This window comes from Dipodomys spectabilis, unplaced genomic scaffold (assembly GCF_019054845.1).
Source record: "Dipodomys spectabilis isolate Male_0828 unplaced genomic scaffold, ASM1905484v1 ptg000188l, whole genome shotgun sequence".
NCBI lineage: Eukaryota > Metazoa > Chordata > Mammalia > Rodentia > Heteromyidae > Dipodomys > Dipodomys spectabilis.
The window spans coordinates 2,852,966-2,868,214 of record NW_024870865.1 but is presented as its reverse complement, the minus strand read 5'-3'; the positions used below and the strand labels follow the sequence as shown (position 1 = coordinate 2,868,214).

The 15,249-nt window shown below is 46.8% G+C and overlaps 1 protein-coding gene across 2 annotated transcripts; it reads left to right on the top strand.

Annotated features, from left to right (window-relative positions):
• The first annotated feature begins 665 nt into the window (after nucleotides 1-665).
• On the top strand, nucleotides 666-12,221 carry Dffa (DNA fragmentation factor subunit alpha). Of its 2 annotated transcripts, none has more exons than XR_006149951.1 (6): nucleotides 666-857; nucleotides 3,879-4,040; nucleotides 6,815-6,957; nucleotides 9,138-9,327; nucleotides 9,513-10,300; nucleotides 12,211-12,221. XR_006149951.1 is itself a non-coding variant. In XM_042695743.1 (6 exons), the coding sequence occupies exons 1-6, from the start codon at nucleotides 722-724 to the stop codon at nucleotides 10,674-10,676; spliced, it is 996 nt and encodes a 331-aa protein (XP_042551677.1). In that variant the 5' UTR covers nucleotides 666-721; the 3' UTR covers nucleotides 10,677-10,754. The 2 variants fall into 2 exon arrangements, 1 of the variants encoding a protein (XP_042551677.1); XM_042695743.1 differs by lacking the exon at nucleotides 12,211-12,221 and adding an exon at nucleotides 10,464-10,754 and having other exon boundaries at nucleotides 9,513-9,664.
• Nucleotides 12,222-15,249: the final 3,028 nt, after the last annotated feature.

The window sequence follows — 15,249 nt, the reverse complement described above, 5'->3', positions numbered from 1 at the left end:
TTCCAACCCAATTTACACAGGTACAGTCGGAAATAAAATACCAGCAGAAACCTGATGTTACCTCTTTTTTCCTTTAGGTTACTTGGTTGTATTTTCAGCAAGAGTGAAAAACTACACTCTTCAAATTTTAAAACCGATTTCCATCAAGTCAGCCTGAAATTTGGGACCCTTTAAAGATCTCTTCACGTTGGAAAGAGAAAAATAGTAAGCATGCCACAGTGACCAACTTTTATTTAAGTATCAAAAGTATGCATGTGCATCTGTAGTTAAGGATGCGGTACAAATTCAAGGGTGCACATGTATGCGTGCGCTTGACTATGCAAAATAAACCCCTATATAACTCATTTCTGAATGTGCAATTGAGACTCCTAAATACGGGTTAAAAGCAGGACTGAGGATGCAGTCCAGTGGTAGTGCATACACCTAGTGTGCATGACACTGAGTTCCACCGCGCATCACCCAATAAAAACCAACAAGCACCAGCCAACTCCAGCACCGACGTCTTCGGGATTGAACTCAGAGAGGACGACTCCCGTCAAATTCCAGGGCCGCACGTGATTAGCAGCAAGTAGAACTACATTTCCCAGCGTACCTTTGGCCTAACGCGTGATTTGCTGAGAAAACTACATCTCCCGGCATGCCACAGGAGGGAGTGGAGGCGCGCGGGCCGCTCCCAGCTCGGCGCTGTTTCCCGGAGTACGTCCGGTTCCACCTTGAGGGGATGGAGGTGGCTCGGGGCTCCGGCGCCCCGGATCCCGGCGACCCCCGACCTCTCAAGCCATGTCTGCTGCGTCGCAACCAGAGCCGCGAACAGCACGGCGTAGCAGCCTCCTGCCTCGAGGAGCTCAGGAGCAAAGGTTGGCACGGGACCGGGACTTGAACTCGAGGCTCGGATGAGGATGAACTTGTCCGGCGGGGCCTGGGGGGTGGGGGGTGGGGGTGGGGGTGGGAGGGAAGGTGACTTGGGCTGGAGTCCCGGGACAGAAATAGCCGAGGTGGATCAGCGTGATTGACAGGTTTCAGGCACTTTAACTTAGCCTCTTGTGAGACTAGCGATGGGAGAAATGAAGACGAGGAGCAAAGTACAAATCAACACTGGCTCCGCTGAGTGTCTGGCTTAAAATAATCCCGATTGTGGTTCAAACAGAGCTTCATGTATTCCTGCCACTCCAATTGATGAAGGCGGGGCCTAGGGCAAACCCGGCCCGGGCTCCACCATCAGCTCCAACGGGTCCATCATCAGAGAGACTGTAGGGTCCAGATGTTCTGGGCCTGACCCCATCCCTACTTGACCTTGCACTTAATTAACCACCTCTGGTTTTTAATTATCTCATCAGCCAGTTGGGTATATTTCCAGCCCTGCTGCCAAGGGTTGTTGGGATTTTCAAATGAGATAATATATTCAAATGACTTACAATTGTTATTATCCTGCAGCAACAAATTATGTATCCAAAGAAGTTCTGCAGGCTTAACGTGTGAGCCAGCCACATGCATTTGTGTTAGCGCTGGCAGTGTTTCCCCTGTCACCAAGGCACAACAGATACCTTATGGGTGATATCAGGCCTACGAGTGACCTAAGCTCTCTAAATGGTTTGGTGACATGGATTTTGCCACATCACTGTTGATGTATTTTTTTCCTGGCATTGGGTTACTTCAATTTTAATGCCCCTTGGTGCACTGGCTGGATGTCCTTGGCACAGAGGTGTGTGTTCTCTGCAGCTGGGTCTATAGGAAGCTAGCTGTTCTATTTTGAGTGACAGCATTGCTGACATATATTTGTAGTCTCTTAATCCAGGCTTGTTAGTGCTTTAGGCATTACTGTCATTCAATGGGATGGTACACCTACCCTTGGAGAAAGCTTTTGACTCAGTGATAGTGAAAATGAAAAGATACTATGATTTGATGTGGCTCACACCCATAATCCCGGCACTCTGGAGGTTGAAGCAGGAGAATCTCAAAAGAATTTAAGACCAATGCCTGGCACTGGTGGTGGGCCTATATTCCTAGTTACTCAGGAGGATGAGTTGTAAGCATCACTGTTAGAAGTCATTCTGGTTAGACAAATCTAAGAGACTTTTTTTTTCTTTTGCCAGTCTTGGCGCTTGAACTCAGGGCCTAGGGCACTGTCTCTGAGCTTCTTTTTTGCTCAAGGCTAGCAGCGCCATTCCTGGCTTTTTCTGTTTATGTGGTACTGAGGAATTGAACCCAGGCTTCAGGCATGCTAGGCAAGCACTCTACCACTGAGGCACATTGCCAGCCCTCTAAGAGACTCTTATCTCAATTAACCAGCAAAAAGCAGGAAGTTGAGATATAGTTCAAGTGGTAAAATACCAGCTTTGAACAGTGAAGCTAAGCAAAACATTGACGCCTTGAGTTCAAGCCCCAGTTCCAGCTCATACACAAAGTTTGAGACCAGCCTAGAATGCATATAGGGGAAGTGGCGCCATAGCTCTAGTGGTAGAGCGCTCGCCTTGAGCTAAAGAGCTGAGGGACAGCGCCCAGAGTTCAGGCCCCACGACCAACAAAAAAAAAAAAAAAAGAGAGAAGGGAATGCATATAGGCCCTGTCTCAAAAGAAGAAAAAAAAAAGGGTGAGAGTCAGACACCAGTGGCTCACACTTGTAATCTAGCTACTCAGGAGTCTGAAATCTGAGTATCATGGTTTGAAGCCAGCTGGGGCAATAAAAGTTCATGAGACTCATCTCCAGTTAACCACCACAAAAACCAGAAGTGGATCTGTAGATCAAATGGTAAAGCACTAGCCTTGAGCATAAAAAAACTCAGAGGCAACACCCAGGCTCTGAGTTCAAACCCTAAGATGGCAGGAAGGGGGGGGAGGGAAAGGAGGGAGGGAGAGAGAGAGAGAGAGCTGATAACATAATAAAGCCCACTAAATACTGTTTAAAAAGGAGAATGTAATTGAATAACCTTTAGCAAAATACATTGTATGCATCTGTGGAAGTACTACAGTGAAAACCACTCTTTGCACAAATTTTTTTAAAAAGAAACTGGAAAGATCCTAAACTTTAAGCATCTGCATCTTATAGTTCCTGTGGGCTAGAACTGGTGCAGAAAAGGGGGGAGGAGTCCTCTCCCCTCTCCCTCCTTCCCTCTCTCCTTTCCTCCCCATATTGACACATAAGAGAACTTACAATGACCACTGAAAAGTCAGTCACTGGTGGCTCACACCTGTAATCCTAGCTATCAGGAGGCTGAGATCTGAGGATCACAGTTTGAGCCAGCCATCTCCACTAAACTACCAAAAAAGCCAGAAGTGAAGGTGTGGCTCCAGTGGTAGAGTGCTAGTCTTGAGCAAAAGAAGCCTAGGGACAGTGTCCAGGCCCTGAGTTCAAGCCCCAGGATTGGCACAGAAAAGGGGGAGGGGGATCATAATACCTGTGTTATAGGATTGATTTTTTTGTTTTTGTTTTTTGTCAGTCGTGGGGCTTGAACTCTGGGCTTGGGCGCTGTCCCTGTGCACTTCAGCTCAAGGCGATCGCTCTACCACTTGAGCCACAGCACCACTTCCGGTTTTCTGGTGGTTTATTGGAGATAAGAGTCTCACGGACTTTCCTGCCCCGGCTGGCTTTGAACCGCGATCCTCAGGTCTCAGTCTCCTGAGTATCAAGGATTATAGGCATGAGCCACCAGCGCCCGGCAGGATTGATTTTTTTTTTTTTTTACATGAAAAACATTTAGAACAGTATGGGCATATGTAAATACTATATGAGTGCTAATAGTTATATAGTTGTTACCATAGTGGTTGTTATTGAGCAGGAATTCTATGCAGCTCTGAGGGCAGAATATTGAGAGTAGTAGGACAGGTAAAATACAAATATATACAGATATACTTAGTGGTAAATCATTTTTTCTTTTCAGCCTGTGAGATTCTGGCCATTGATAAGAACCTAACACCAATCACCCTGGTCCTAGCAGAAGATGGTACCATAGTGGATGATGACGATTACTTCCTTTGTCTTCCTTCCAATACTAAGTTTGTGGCTTTGGCTTGTAATGAAAAGTGGACATACAACAATTCAGGTAAGAAAAGCTAGCCATATACACCACATCTGCCATGATTTTTTGTTTTGTTTTTGCCAGTCCTGGGGCTTAAACTCTGGGCTTCGGTGCTGTCCCTGAGCTTCTTTTGCTCAAGGCTAGCACTCAACCACTTGAGCCACAGTGCCACTTCTGGCTTTTTCTGAGTAGTTTATTGGAGATAAGAGTCTTATGGAGGGCTGGGAAGTTGGCTCAGTGGTAGAGCGCTTGCCTTGCATGCCTGAGGCCCTGGGTTCGATTCCTCAGCACCACATAAGCAAAAAGAAAAAAAGCTGGAAGTGGTGCTGTGGCTCAAGTGGTAGAGCACTAGCCTTGAGCTGAAGAGCTGAGGGACAGCGCTCAGGCCCAGAGTTCAGGCCCCACAACCGGACCCAAAAAAAAAAAGAGTCTTATGGAGGGCTGGGAAGGTGGCTCAGTGGTAGAGCACTTGCCTTGCATGCCTGAGGCCCTGGGTTTGATTCCTCAGCACCACATAAGCAAAAAGAAAAAAGCCGGAAGTGGCACTGTGGCTCAAGTGGTAGAGTGCTAGCCTTGAGCTGAAGAGCTGAGGGACAGCGCCCAGGCCCAGAATTCAGGCCTTACGACCGGACCAAAAAAAAAAAAAAAAAAAAAGAGTCTCATGGACTTTGCTGCCTGGGCTGGCTTCAAGCCATGATCCTCAGATCTCAGCCTCCTGAGTAGCTAGCATTGCAGGTATGAGCCACTGGCGCCCAGTCCATGATTTTTTAAATGATTATATTAATTTATATTTATACCACACTGTGTAAGGATTCTCCACATTGTCTTTTTCTTTTTCGTTTTCTTTTTTTTTTTTTTTTTTAATTTTTTCTTCTTCCCCAGTACTGCAGCTTGAATTCTGGGCCTTATGCTTTTGCTTATTAGCTTTTTCACTCACGACTGGCTGTCCACCATTTGAGCCATACTTCCACATGTGGTATTTACTGGTTAATTATGGATAAGCATCTGTGGGATTCTTCTCCTCAGGCTGGCTTGGAACTATAATCCTCAGAACTCAGCCTCCTGAGTAGCTAAGATTACAAGCGTGAGCCACCAGTGACTGGCTATCTTTTGCTTTTTGATAGTAGCCACTGAAGTGCTGTGGTATCTCATTGTGGTTCCAATTTATTCCCTAGCAGTATTGATCTTATGATTTATTTTGCTGCGCCAGTAACATCCTGGTTATTGTTGTGTGGTTGTCAAAGCACTTATACAATAAGTGTTCATCTGAGCACCTTCTGTGTGCCAGACACAGAGTTAAGTCCTGGGGATAAAGATGAATGAGACACGGTTCTCAATCGACTAAAATACTGACAGCAACTGAAATGCAGCATGGCAGAGAAATCAATATGATAAGCTGGAATGGAGTCAGGCTGCTAAGGCCTGAATCTTGGCTCTTCCATTTATTAGTCAGGTGACCTGGGCAAACTGCATTACCTCTTACTTCCTTACTGTCATAATAATTACAAGCCAGTGCCAGTGGCTCACACCTATAATCCTAGCTACACAGAAGGCTGAGATCTGAGGATCCTGGTTCAAAACCAGGCAGAGCAAACTACTCAGAGCCTGAGCCCATAGACTTCTCGGAAAAAGCTAGAAGTGGCACAATGGCTCAAAAGGAAGAAAGCACAAAAAGGTTCAGGGACGGTGCCCATGCCCTGAGTTCAAACCCCAGGACCTACAGAAAAAAATTACAGGACCTGTCTCCTAGTACTGTTGTAAGGCTAATATAATCAAACCAGTTTTCAATGATGCTATTAACATTAGAGCCCAGAAAAATTCAGTAGTGGAGAGGCTGCTGTGTACTTTGTAGAACCTTTAGCTATAACACCCATTCTCTTACCTCTGGGTGCAGTGCTAAACCTCCGCCTCAGCTGTGACAAACAAGAATGTCTCTAGTCTTTATCAAATGTGTCACATTAGTAATGCTCAACCAGTCTTAACTGGCACAACATAGGGATTCAAGAACTATTACTTATCACTGTTATCACTGGAGATTCAGAGTCAACTGATATTAGGGATAAAAGATCAAAGAACTAAAGGAATATCTTTAAGAAAGTCCATTTGTGTGCCTCTAAGTTAAGGATATCACCCTTTAGCAATGTCTCTACCAGCCACCATTATACATGGGGCCAAAGGCAGCAAACATGGCTTGCTCCAATGAAGGATGGCAAATACCATGCCCAGGAGACATGCTGGTGAAAATAAATGTTTTAGTGTACAGAAACAACACACCCTTAACTGGGTGCTGATGGCTCATGCCTCTAATCCTAGCTACTCCAAGATATGAGGATCATGGTTCAAAGCCAGCCCAGGCAGAAACATTCATGAGACTCTTTTATCCAGTTAACCAGCAAAAAGCCAGACAGGAAGGTATGGCTCATGTGGTAGAGGGCCAATCTTGACTGAAAAAACCCAAGCAATATGTGAGGCCCTGAATTCAAAGCACACATACATATACACAAAATACCCAGACACAAATAATTGAAAGGGAGGTGCAGGACCTCGGGCCAGACGTTGGGGTTAAGTGTCCTTTTCCCATCGAAGAATATAGAGCAGTTATGTACAAACAAACTGAAGTCAGAAGAAGGAAAATGACAGCCTAAGCTGGGACTTGGCTTTCCTTTGGGTCCTCCTGGTGGAATGGTCCCGAGTGGTCTAGAAGGATACACTCATCGTCCGGAAATCTGTGTGTCATCAGAAGAGACACACACAGTGCTTGAACTTGCGTTGACCAGCATTCTTTTTCCTTCTATCAGATGGTGGCACAGCTTGGATTTCCCAGGGGTCTTTTGATGTGGATGAAACAGACAGTGGGGCTGGAGCGAAATGGAAGAACCTGGCCAGGCAGCTGAAAGAAGATCTGTCCAACATCATCCTGCTCTCAGAAGAGGACCTCCAAGTAAGCCCTCCACAAGCGGGAGCCTCAGCCGGCCTCTGCCACCCCGCCACGAGCCTTCCAGGCATCCTACTAGCGATGCCTTTAGTGCTTAATTTTTATTTACTCATGTTTGCAGTGCTCTATTTGAATGGAGGGCCTTGTGCAAGCTAGGAAAGTGCTTTGCCTCAGCAATTGTTGGTTTGTTTGTTTTTGTCAGTTGTGGAGCTTGAACTCTGAGTCTGGGTGCTGTCCCTGAGCTCTTCAGCTCAAGTCAGGTGTTCTAACACTGGAGCCACAGCACCACTTCTGTTTTTCTGGTGGCTAATTGGAGATGAGAGGCTCAAAGACTTCCCTGCCTGGGCTGGCTTTGAACTGCGATCCCCAGATCACAACCTGTTGAGTAACTAGGATTACAGGCATGAGCCACCCAGCTGGCTTGTTATTGTTTTGTGCCAGAACTGGGTTTGAACTCAAGTCCTGGGTTCTTGCCCTTAGTGTTTCTGCTCAAGGCTGACCCTGTACCACTTGAGTCACAGCTCCACTTCCAATTTTTTGATGGTTAATTGTAGGTAAAGAGTCTCATAGCCAGGCTGGTGGCTCAAGCCTATAATCCTAGCTACTTAGGAAGCTGAGATCTGAGGAATTTGGTTCAAAGCCAGCCCAAGCAGGAAAGTCCGTGAAACTCTTTATCTCCAATAAACCACTCAGAAAACCAGAAGTGGCACTGTGGCTCAAGCGGTAGAGCGCTAGCCTTGAGCTGAAGAGCTGAGGGACAGCGCCCAAGCCCAAAGTTGAAGCCCCACAACCGACCAAAAAAAAAAAGTCACAAACTTTCCTGGCTGGCTTTGTACCATGATCCTCATAGCCCAGGCTACTGAGTAGAAAGGATTGCATTGCAGGTGTAGCTACAGGTGCCTGGCCCCTTTGCTCAACAGTTCTTTTTGTGTGTGTGCCAGCCCTAGGGCTTAAATTCAGGGCTTTGAGGTTTTGTGCTCAAGACTAGCACTCTACCACTTCAGCCACAGATCTATTTCTGGATTTCTGGTGGGTAATTGGAGATAAGACTTTCATGGACTTTTCTGCCTGCTTCCTGAGTAGCTGGGAATATAGGCATGAACCACTAGCTCCCTGCTTTAGGTTGCATTTTTAAAACAAAGTATTTTAAAGCTCTGAACAAGTATAGCTAAAAAAATTTAATGTTAAAATCATTAGAGGACGGTTGGGAAGGTGGCTCAGTGGTAGAGCATTTGCCTTGCACGCATGAGGCCCTGGGTTCAATTCCTCAACACCACATAAGCAAAAAGAAAAAACCTGGAAGTGGCGCTGTGGCTCAAGTGGTAGAGCACTAGCTAGCCTTGAGCTGAAGAGCTGAGGGACAGAGCCCAGGCCCAGAGTTCAGGCCCCACAACCGGACCCAAAAAAAAAAAATCATTAGAGGAACTTTTGCTTTCTTTTTCTTTTCTTTTCTTTTTTTTTTTTTTTTTCCCAGTTCTGGAGCTTGAACTCATGTCCTTGAGCCTTTCTGTGCTCAAGGCTAATGTTCTACCACTTGAGCCACACCACCACTTCCAGCTTTTTCTGTTTATGTAGTACTGAGGAATCGAACCCAGGACTTCATGCATGCTAGGCAACACTAAGCCACATTCCCAGCCCTGCTTAAAACATTTCTATTGATTCAGTGTGTGTGTGTGTGTGTGTGTGTGTGTGTGTGTGTGCGCGCGTGCGTGCGTGCGTGTGCGTGTGCGTGTGTGTGTGCGCGCACATTTATGTATAGCTTTGTAAACAAATTGGGGTTTGTTTTGGGTTTTTTTTTTGCCAGTGCCAGTGCTTGAATTTAGGATCTCTTGCTCAGCTTTCTTGTTCACAGTTCCTGTTCTACCACTTGAATCATACCTTTAGTCTGGCAATTTTGCTGGTTAATAAGAGTTTTGATGTCTTTTACTGCCCAGGCTGGCTTCTAACCAGGATCTTCTAATATCTGTAATTAGGATTCCAGCTGTGAGCCACTGGTATCTGTCTGATCTTGTTTTTAATAAAGCATCAAGACATCATTTTCCCATGTTAGAATAATCTCGGAAGAGTTGAGTGCCTCTCTCTGGGTCCTCAGCCAGCCAGAATAGGTCACTGAGTGGCTGAGTTAGTTCTGAATGGACATGTTTGGGAGAAAGAGCTCCATGTTTAGAGTCCTGGTGGTTTTGCAGGTGCTCATCGATGTACCATGTTCAGACCTGGCTCAGGAACTTGGCCAAAGTTGTGCCACTGTCCAGGGTCTTCAGAACACACTTCAGCAGGTCCTCGACCAGAGAGAGGAAGCCCGCCAGTCCAAGCAGCTTCTGGAGCTTTATCTCCAGGCTTTGGAGAAGGAGGGTGGCATCTTGTCCATGCAGAAAGGTAGGGCTCCCACTGTGGTGGCTGGGGGTGGGAGTGGACATTCAGAAAACTCAGGAGCCTTCCTTCCCTCAAGAGAAGACAGTAGGACAGCCAAAACCCCCGTAGCGCCATTTCCCTCTTGCCTGATGGGTTATGTGGCCATGTGGTTTGGCAGCGTGCTGATCTCTGCTCTGTCTGCTTTGCAGAGTCCAAAGCAGCCTTCAGCGAAGAGGTGGATACTGTGGACACAGGCAGCGGCAGAGAGATTGCTTCCAAAATTGCTCTGACAAGCCAGATCCTTACCACCCTGAAGGAGAAGCCGGCTCCAGAGCTGAGTTTATCTAGTCAGGATTTGGAGGTGGGCGAGAATCAGGGACTCTGAGCTGCGGAGGAAGACTTGCTGTGGAGATGTAGATGACTGCAGAGATGGTGGGACTTCCTTCCCCACCTCTGCAGACCCTGGATGATAGATGCCAGCTTGGCCTTGTACACCCAAAGCATTCACACATAACTCCTTTAATCACGATGGCTTTTACAAGAAAACGGGTATACTTCCTCAGCTCATTATACCCTGGCCCACACCGAACAGGGAGGGCAGCAAGGTACAGGCATCTGAGGCAGCCTCTGCTAGTTGTCATGGGACAAAGGCCCAGTAGTTAATTCCAAGGCCTGCAGAATAGCACATCAGAAGGCAAACTAAGGGCTGGGGATACAGCACAGTGGTAGAGCACTTGCCTAGCATATGTGGAATTGTGGGTTCAATCCCTGGTACCACCAAAAATAAGCAAATAGATAAGGCTGACTTGCAAGGATCATCTTGTGCTGGCTATCTTTAGACCAAAGAACTAGAAGCTTGACAATGAGCGGGTGCTACTTTTAACCTTTGTCCTTGTCCCCTCCTCCCCCATCTCCTGAATACCTCCCTGTTGTAGACAGAAGGGAAGGAACTTGTATTTACTTGAACATAGCTCAGTTTCCTGTTATGTTGAATAGGGTGGGGGTGGGGGAAGGGAGACAGCAGGTGGCCACACGGTAAAAGAAAGCTGACGTTTCAGGGCAGATATAACATACCCTGACTTGCTTTCCTAAAGAGAACCGTGGAAGCTCAGGTGAGGGCACAGAAGCAGTGGTTTTCATGGGTTTTGTTCTTGTCGCAGTTGGTTTCTGAGGAAGAGCCCCAAGCACTGGCTGTGGCTTTGAACTGGGACCTAAAGAAGACGGAAACGGTTCAGCAAGCCTGTAACCGGGAGCTCGCCCTACGCCTACAGCAGATGCAAAGCTTGCGATCCCTCCGCAATGTTTCAGCCAGGAACCATTCCCTGCCCAGGGACCTGCAGAGCCCTAAACGAGCCAGACAAGATGCCACATAGCTCCAGCCAGAAACCTGCCGCGGAGGAATGCATGCTGGCCTTGGGTTTTGTTGTCAGTAAATACCTCCAACCACCTCATTATTTTGTTACTGCATTCTGCTCTACTCCTCCAGCTTGTTTTCCTCGCACTGGCTGGAAGCCTCACTTATGCTAACTCCACAAAAGCTATTCCTCCTACTTCAAATGATGGGGCTGTACTAGCAGGTCTTCGCCTCAGAAGTACTTGTGTTCATGTTCTGTGTTTAAAAATACTTGTCCAAGCCAGGCACCTGTGGCTTACGCCTGTAATCCTAGCTACTCAGGAGGCTGAGATCTGAGGATCACGGTTCAATTCAAAGCAGCCCGGGCAGGAAAGTCTGTGTCTGAGAGACTGATCTCCAATAAACCACCAGAAAACCGGAAGTGGCGCTGTAGCTCAAGCGGTAGAGCGCTCACCTTGAGCTGAAGAGCACAGGGACAGCGCCCAGGCCCAGAGTTCAAGCCCCATGACCGACAAAAAAAAAAAAAAGTACTTGTCCAGGCTGGGAAGGTAGCTTAGCAGTAGAGTGCTTGCCTAGCATGCATGAAGCCCTGGGTTCAGTTCCTCAGTACCACATACACAGAAAAGGCTGTGGCACTGTGGTTCAAGTGGTAGAGTCCTATCATTCAGCAAAAGAAGCCTAGGGACGGTGCCTGAACTCTTGAGTTTGAGCCCCAGGACTAGCAAAAAAAAAAAAAAAGAAAGTATCCGGGGCTAGGGATATGGTTCTAGTACTAGAATACAAAGCCCCAAGTTCCAACCTAGTGCCATAACCAAAGAAAAAAAAAAAAAACCTGTCAGGGCTGGCTGGGGTGTAGCTCAGTTGGTAGAACACATGCTTAGCATGCATGAGGCCTTGGATTCAATCCACAGCACCCCCTGAAATAAATAAGGAAAAGTACTTGTAAATGGCTGAGAAAAAAAATGGTCGCTGAATGTTGGTGACTCATGCCTGTAATTCTAGCTACTCAGGAGACTGAAGTCTGAGCGGTACAAAGCCAGCCACGGCAGGAAAGTCCATAAGACTCTATCTCCAATTAACCACCAAAAAACCAGAAGTGGCATTGTGGCTCAATTGGTGGAGCACTAGCCTTGAGCTGAAGAGCTCAGGGACAGCGTACAGGCCCAGATTTTTTTTTTTTTTTGTTGGTCGTGGGGCTTGAACTCTGGGCCTGGGCACTGTCCCTCAGCTCTTCAGCTCAAGGCGAGCGCTCTACCACTTGAGCTACAACGCCACTTCCAGTTTTCTGGTGGTTTATTGGAAATAGGAGTCTCACAGTCTCTCCTGCCCGGGCTGGCTTTGAACCGCTATCCTCAGATCTTAGCCTCCTGAGTAGCTAGGATTACAGGCGTGAGCCACCAGCGCCCGGCCAGGCCCAGATTTCAAGCCCCATGACCGACCAAAAAAAAAAAAAAAATTGTCTTAATAAGTAGTGTACAGGGACTGGGCAGAAGGGCGCCCGCCCGGCGCACGCAAGGCCCAGGTTCGGTCCTCAGCCATGGCGGGGAAAAAAGTGTACAAAGGGGTTTCAATTCCACACATCAGGTTATGAGTACAGTGCACCCCTTTCTTCATTGCCCCCCAAAGTTATCATATCTTCAACTCACTGCTTTTGTTCTGTAAGTAGGAGGACAGAATTTTAGACACGATGTTAGAGAGAAGGTGACTAGTTGAGTGTTGCTTATGGCCACGAACTCATTTCTTAAGCTAATGAATTTTATTTTTAAGTTCTGCAGGCCGCAGGGACATACAGAGAGCCTAATTCACACATTTCTAATATCTAACTCAGTATTATGAAATTATATGTTACCACTGTGAAACTCTTCCGTTTTCTAATATGTTTTATCAGCAGGGGGTATAAACCCATAAAACGGTCATTAAAGCAATTTTCATGGGCTGTGGCTCTAAGTCTCTGGATACAGAGCTGAGCTCTTCTGCTTTATACACAGACTTGTTCTGCACAGTTGTGATCCACCATATACTCTCCTCTCAGGACCAAGTTGGCGAGGTATTCACATACCTGACTTTTTATTGTATGATTACAAGAAAGCAATGCTACCCAGAGACCCATTTGCCAGTTGGTTTATACATTTGTTTCTGGTGCTGGGGATGGAACCCCTGTCCTCACACAATCTTCAGTCTCACACGTGCTAAGCAGGTGCTCTGCCAGAGCTACACTCCACTGCCACATTGACCAATGGAGCAAAATGTAACATTAAGCCCTGGGGTAAAGGTAGAATGCAGAAAACAAATAGAACAAAAAGTGTTTCCTAGCCAGGCACCGTGGCTCAAAGTGGTAGAGCACTAGCCTTGAACAAAAAGAGCTCAGGGATAGCACCTAGGCCCTGAGTTCAAGTCCCAACCACTGAAGGGGTTGGGGGGAAGTGTTCCTTAGCCAGGCCCTTGTGGCTCATGCCTGTAATCCTACCTACTCAGGAGGCTAAGATCTGAGGACTGCAGTGTGAAGCCAGCCGGGGCAGGAAAGTACTTATCTCCAATACTATCTATCTATCTATATGGTCAGTTGTGAGGCCTGAACTTTGGGCCTGGGTGCTGTCCCTCAGCTCGTCAGCTCAAGGCTAGCGCTCTACCACTGAGCCACAGTGCCACTTCTGGCTTTTTCTGCTTATATGGTGCTTGAGGAATCGAACCCAGGGCCTCATGCATACAAGGCAAGCATTCTACCATGGAGCCACCTTCCCATCCCCTCCCCCCCAATAAATTCTTATCTCCAATAAATGATTCAGAAAAAGCTGGGAGTAGCACTAGGGCTTGTGGTAAGAGTGTTAGCCCTGAGCAAAAAAGCTCAGGGACAGTGCCCAAGCTCTGAGTTCAAGCCCTATAGCTGACAAAAAACAACAAGTGTTTCCTTCTCTGACCTAGCATGAGGGCTCAGCTCCAGTGAGCAGCCTTTTACTAAGCCTTAACCAGTGGTTCTCAAGTGTTTGCCCATTTCCCTTTTTTGTAATGCCTCCTCAATTACCCTTAAATAAAAGCTATAGCTGTAAGCAGGAGAAAAGGAGGGAATGGTTAACAATGTTTAAGAAGAAATGTACTCATACCTTATGTAACTGTATCCCCCCTGCTCATCACTTTTACAATAAATTCAGTCAATGAATAAAGCCATAGCTGATAACCTACCTACTCTCATTCATTCCAAAGAATTAAATACCACCAGCTACTGGTGGTTTAGGCCTGAAATCCTAGCTACTCAGAAGGCTGAGATCTGAGGATTGTAGATCAGAGTGAGCTTGGGCAGGAAAGTCCATGAGACTCGGCTCTGATTATGAAAAATGGTTCTGTGGCTCAAAGTGGTAGAACACTAGCTATGAGCACAGCGCCCAGGCCACGAGTTCAAACCCAGGACTGGCACATCCACACACACACAAATACCTCAACTGTAATGTTCAGAAGATGCAAGTGGACAAAAATTCCTAGTTAAATGTGTGTGTGTGTGTTGTGTGTGTGTGTGTCATTGTCTGTGTCCAAAGACACACGAACTGTCGGGTGCTTGTACTGTAATAGCCCAGCTTTTTTTCATTCTTGATAACCCCCAACTCTAATCCTGAATCTCTGGCTTCCAGAATGTGGTCTGCCTGGTCCTGACCACAGCTGAAGAATATCCCCGCTCCCAATCATCTTTGAGTTTCTGTAAACTGCACCTACATGTAGTTCTGCCCTGTATAAACTCTGCCCTACTGGAGGTTAGGCTGCTTTTGGACAAGGCAGTCACAGCCAGCCAAATAAAACTCCTTGCCACCTTTGCCCATGCCTCTGGATTTTCTCAACCCTGAGGTCATTACAGTACTACCCTCAGATTACCTTGAATTTGACCAGCAGACTGGCAAGATAATGTATTGTGATAGTCAATTCAAACAGCATTGCCCCTTGTAACAGCCTCCCCCCCCAAAAAAAAAAAAACTGTTCTGAACAAATTATCACCTCTATCTTTGAGTACATTTCTAGAAAAGTTAGTGGATGTTAAAACTACAAAAATAGCCCAGCACTGGTAGCTCACTCCTGTAATCCTAGCTACTCAGGTGGCTGAGATCCAAGGATCACAGTTAAAAACCAGCTCTGGCAAGGAAGTCTGAGACTCTTAACTCTTAACTCCAACAAACTACTCAGAAAAAGCCAGAAGTAGAGCTGTGACTCAAGTGTTAGAGTGCCTACTTTGAGCTAAAGAGCTCTGGGACAGCACCCAAGCCCAGAGTTCAAGTCTCACAACTAACAAAAAAAAAGAGCAAACAAAAACCCCACATTTAAAAAAGGGGGGGGGCGGGGAGGGAGGAGATGGGAATGGTTGGGAAGGGGAAACAAGGGAGGAGGCAACAATGCTTGATAAGAAATGTACTCATGGGGCTGGGAAGGTGGCTCAGTAGTAGAGTGCTTGCCTTACATGCCAGAGGCCCTGGATTCGATTCCTCAGCACCACATAAGCAAAAAGAAAAAAGCCAGAAGTGGTGCTGTGGCTCAAGTGGTAGAGCGCTAGCCTTGAGCTGAAGAGCTGAGGGACAGCACCCAGGCCCAGAGTTCAGGCCCCATGACGGACC

What these genes read in the sequence shown, in the direction of transcription:
- Dffa (XM_042695743.1), top strand. Translation starts at nt 722, where the DNA reads ATGGAGGTGGCTCGGGGCTCCGGCGCCCCGGATCCCGGCGACCCCCGA. An exon ending in CGAGGAGCTCAGGAGCAAAG is followed by an intron (nt 858 to 3,878) that starts GTTGGCACGGGA and finishes TTTTCTTTTCAG; the next exon opens with CCTGTGAGATTCTGGCCATT. An exon ending in GTGGACATACAACAATTCAG is followed by an intron (nt 4,041 to 6,814) that starts GTAAGAAAAGCT and finishes TCCTTCTATCAG; the next exon opens with ATGGTGGCACAGCTTGGATT.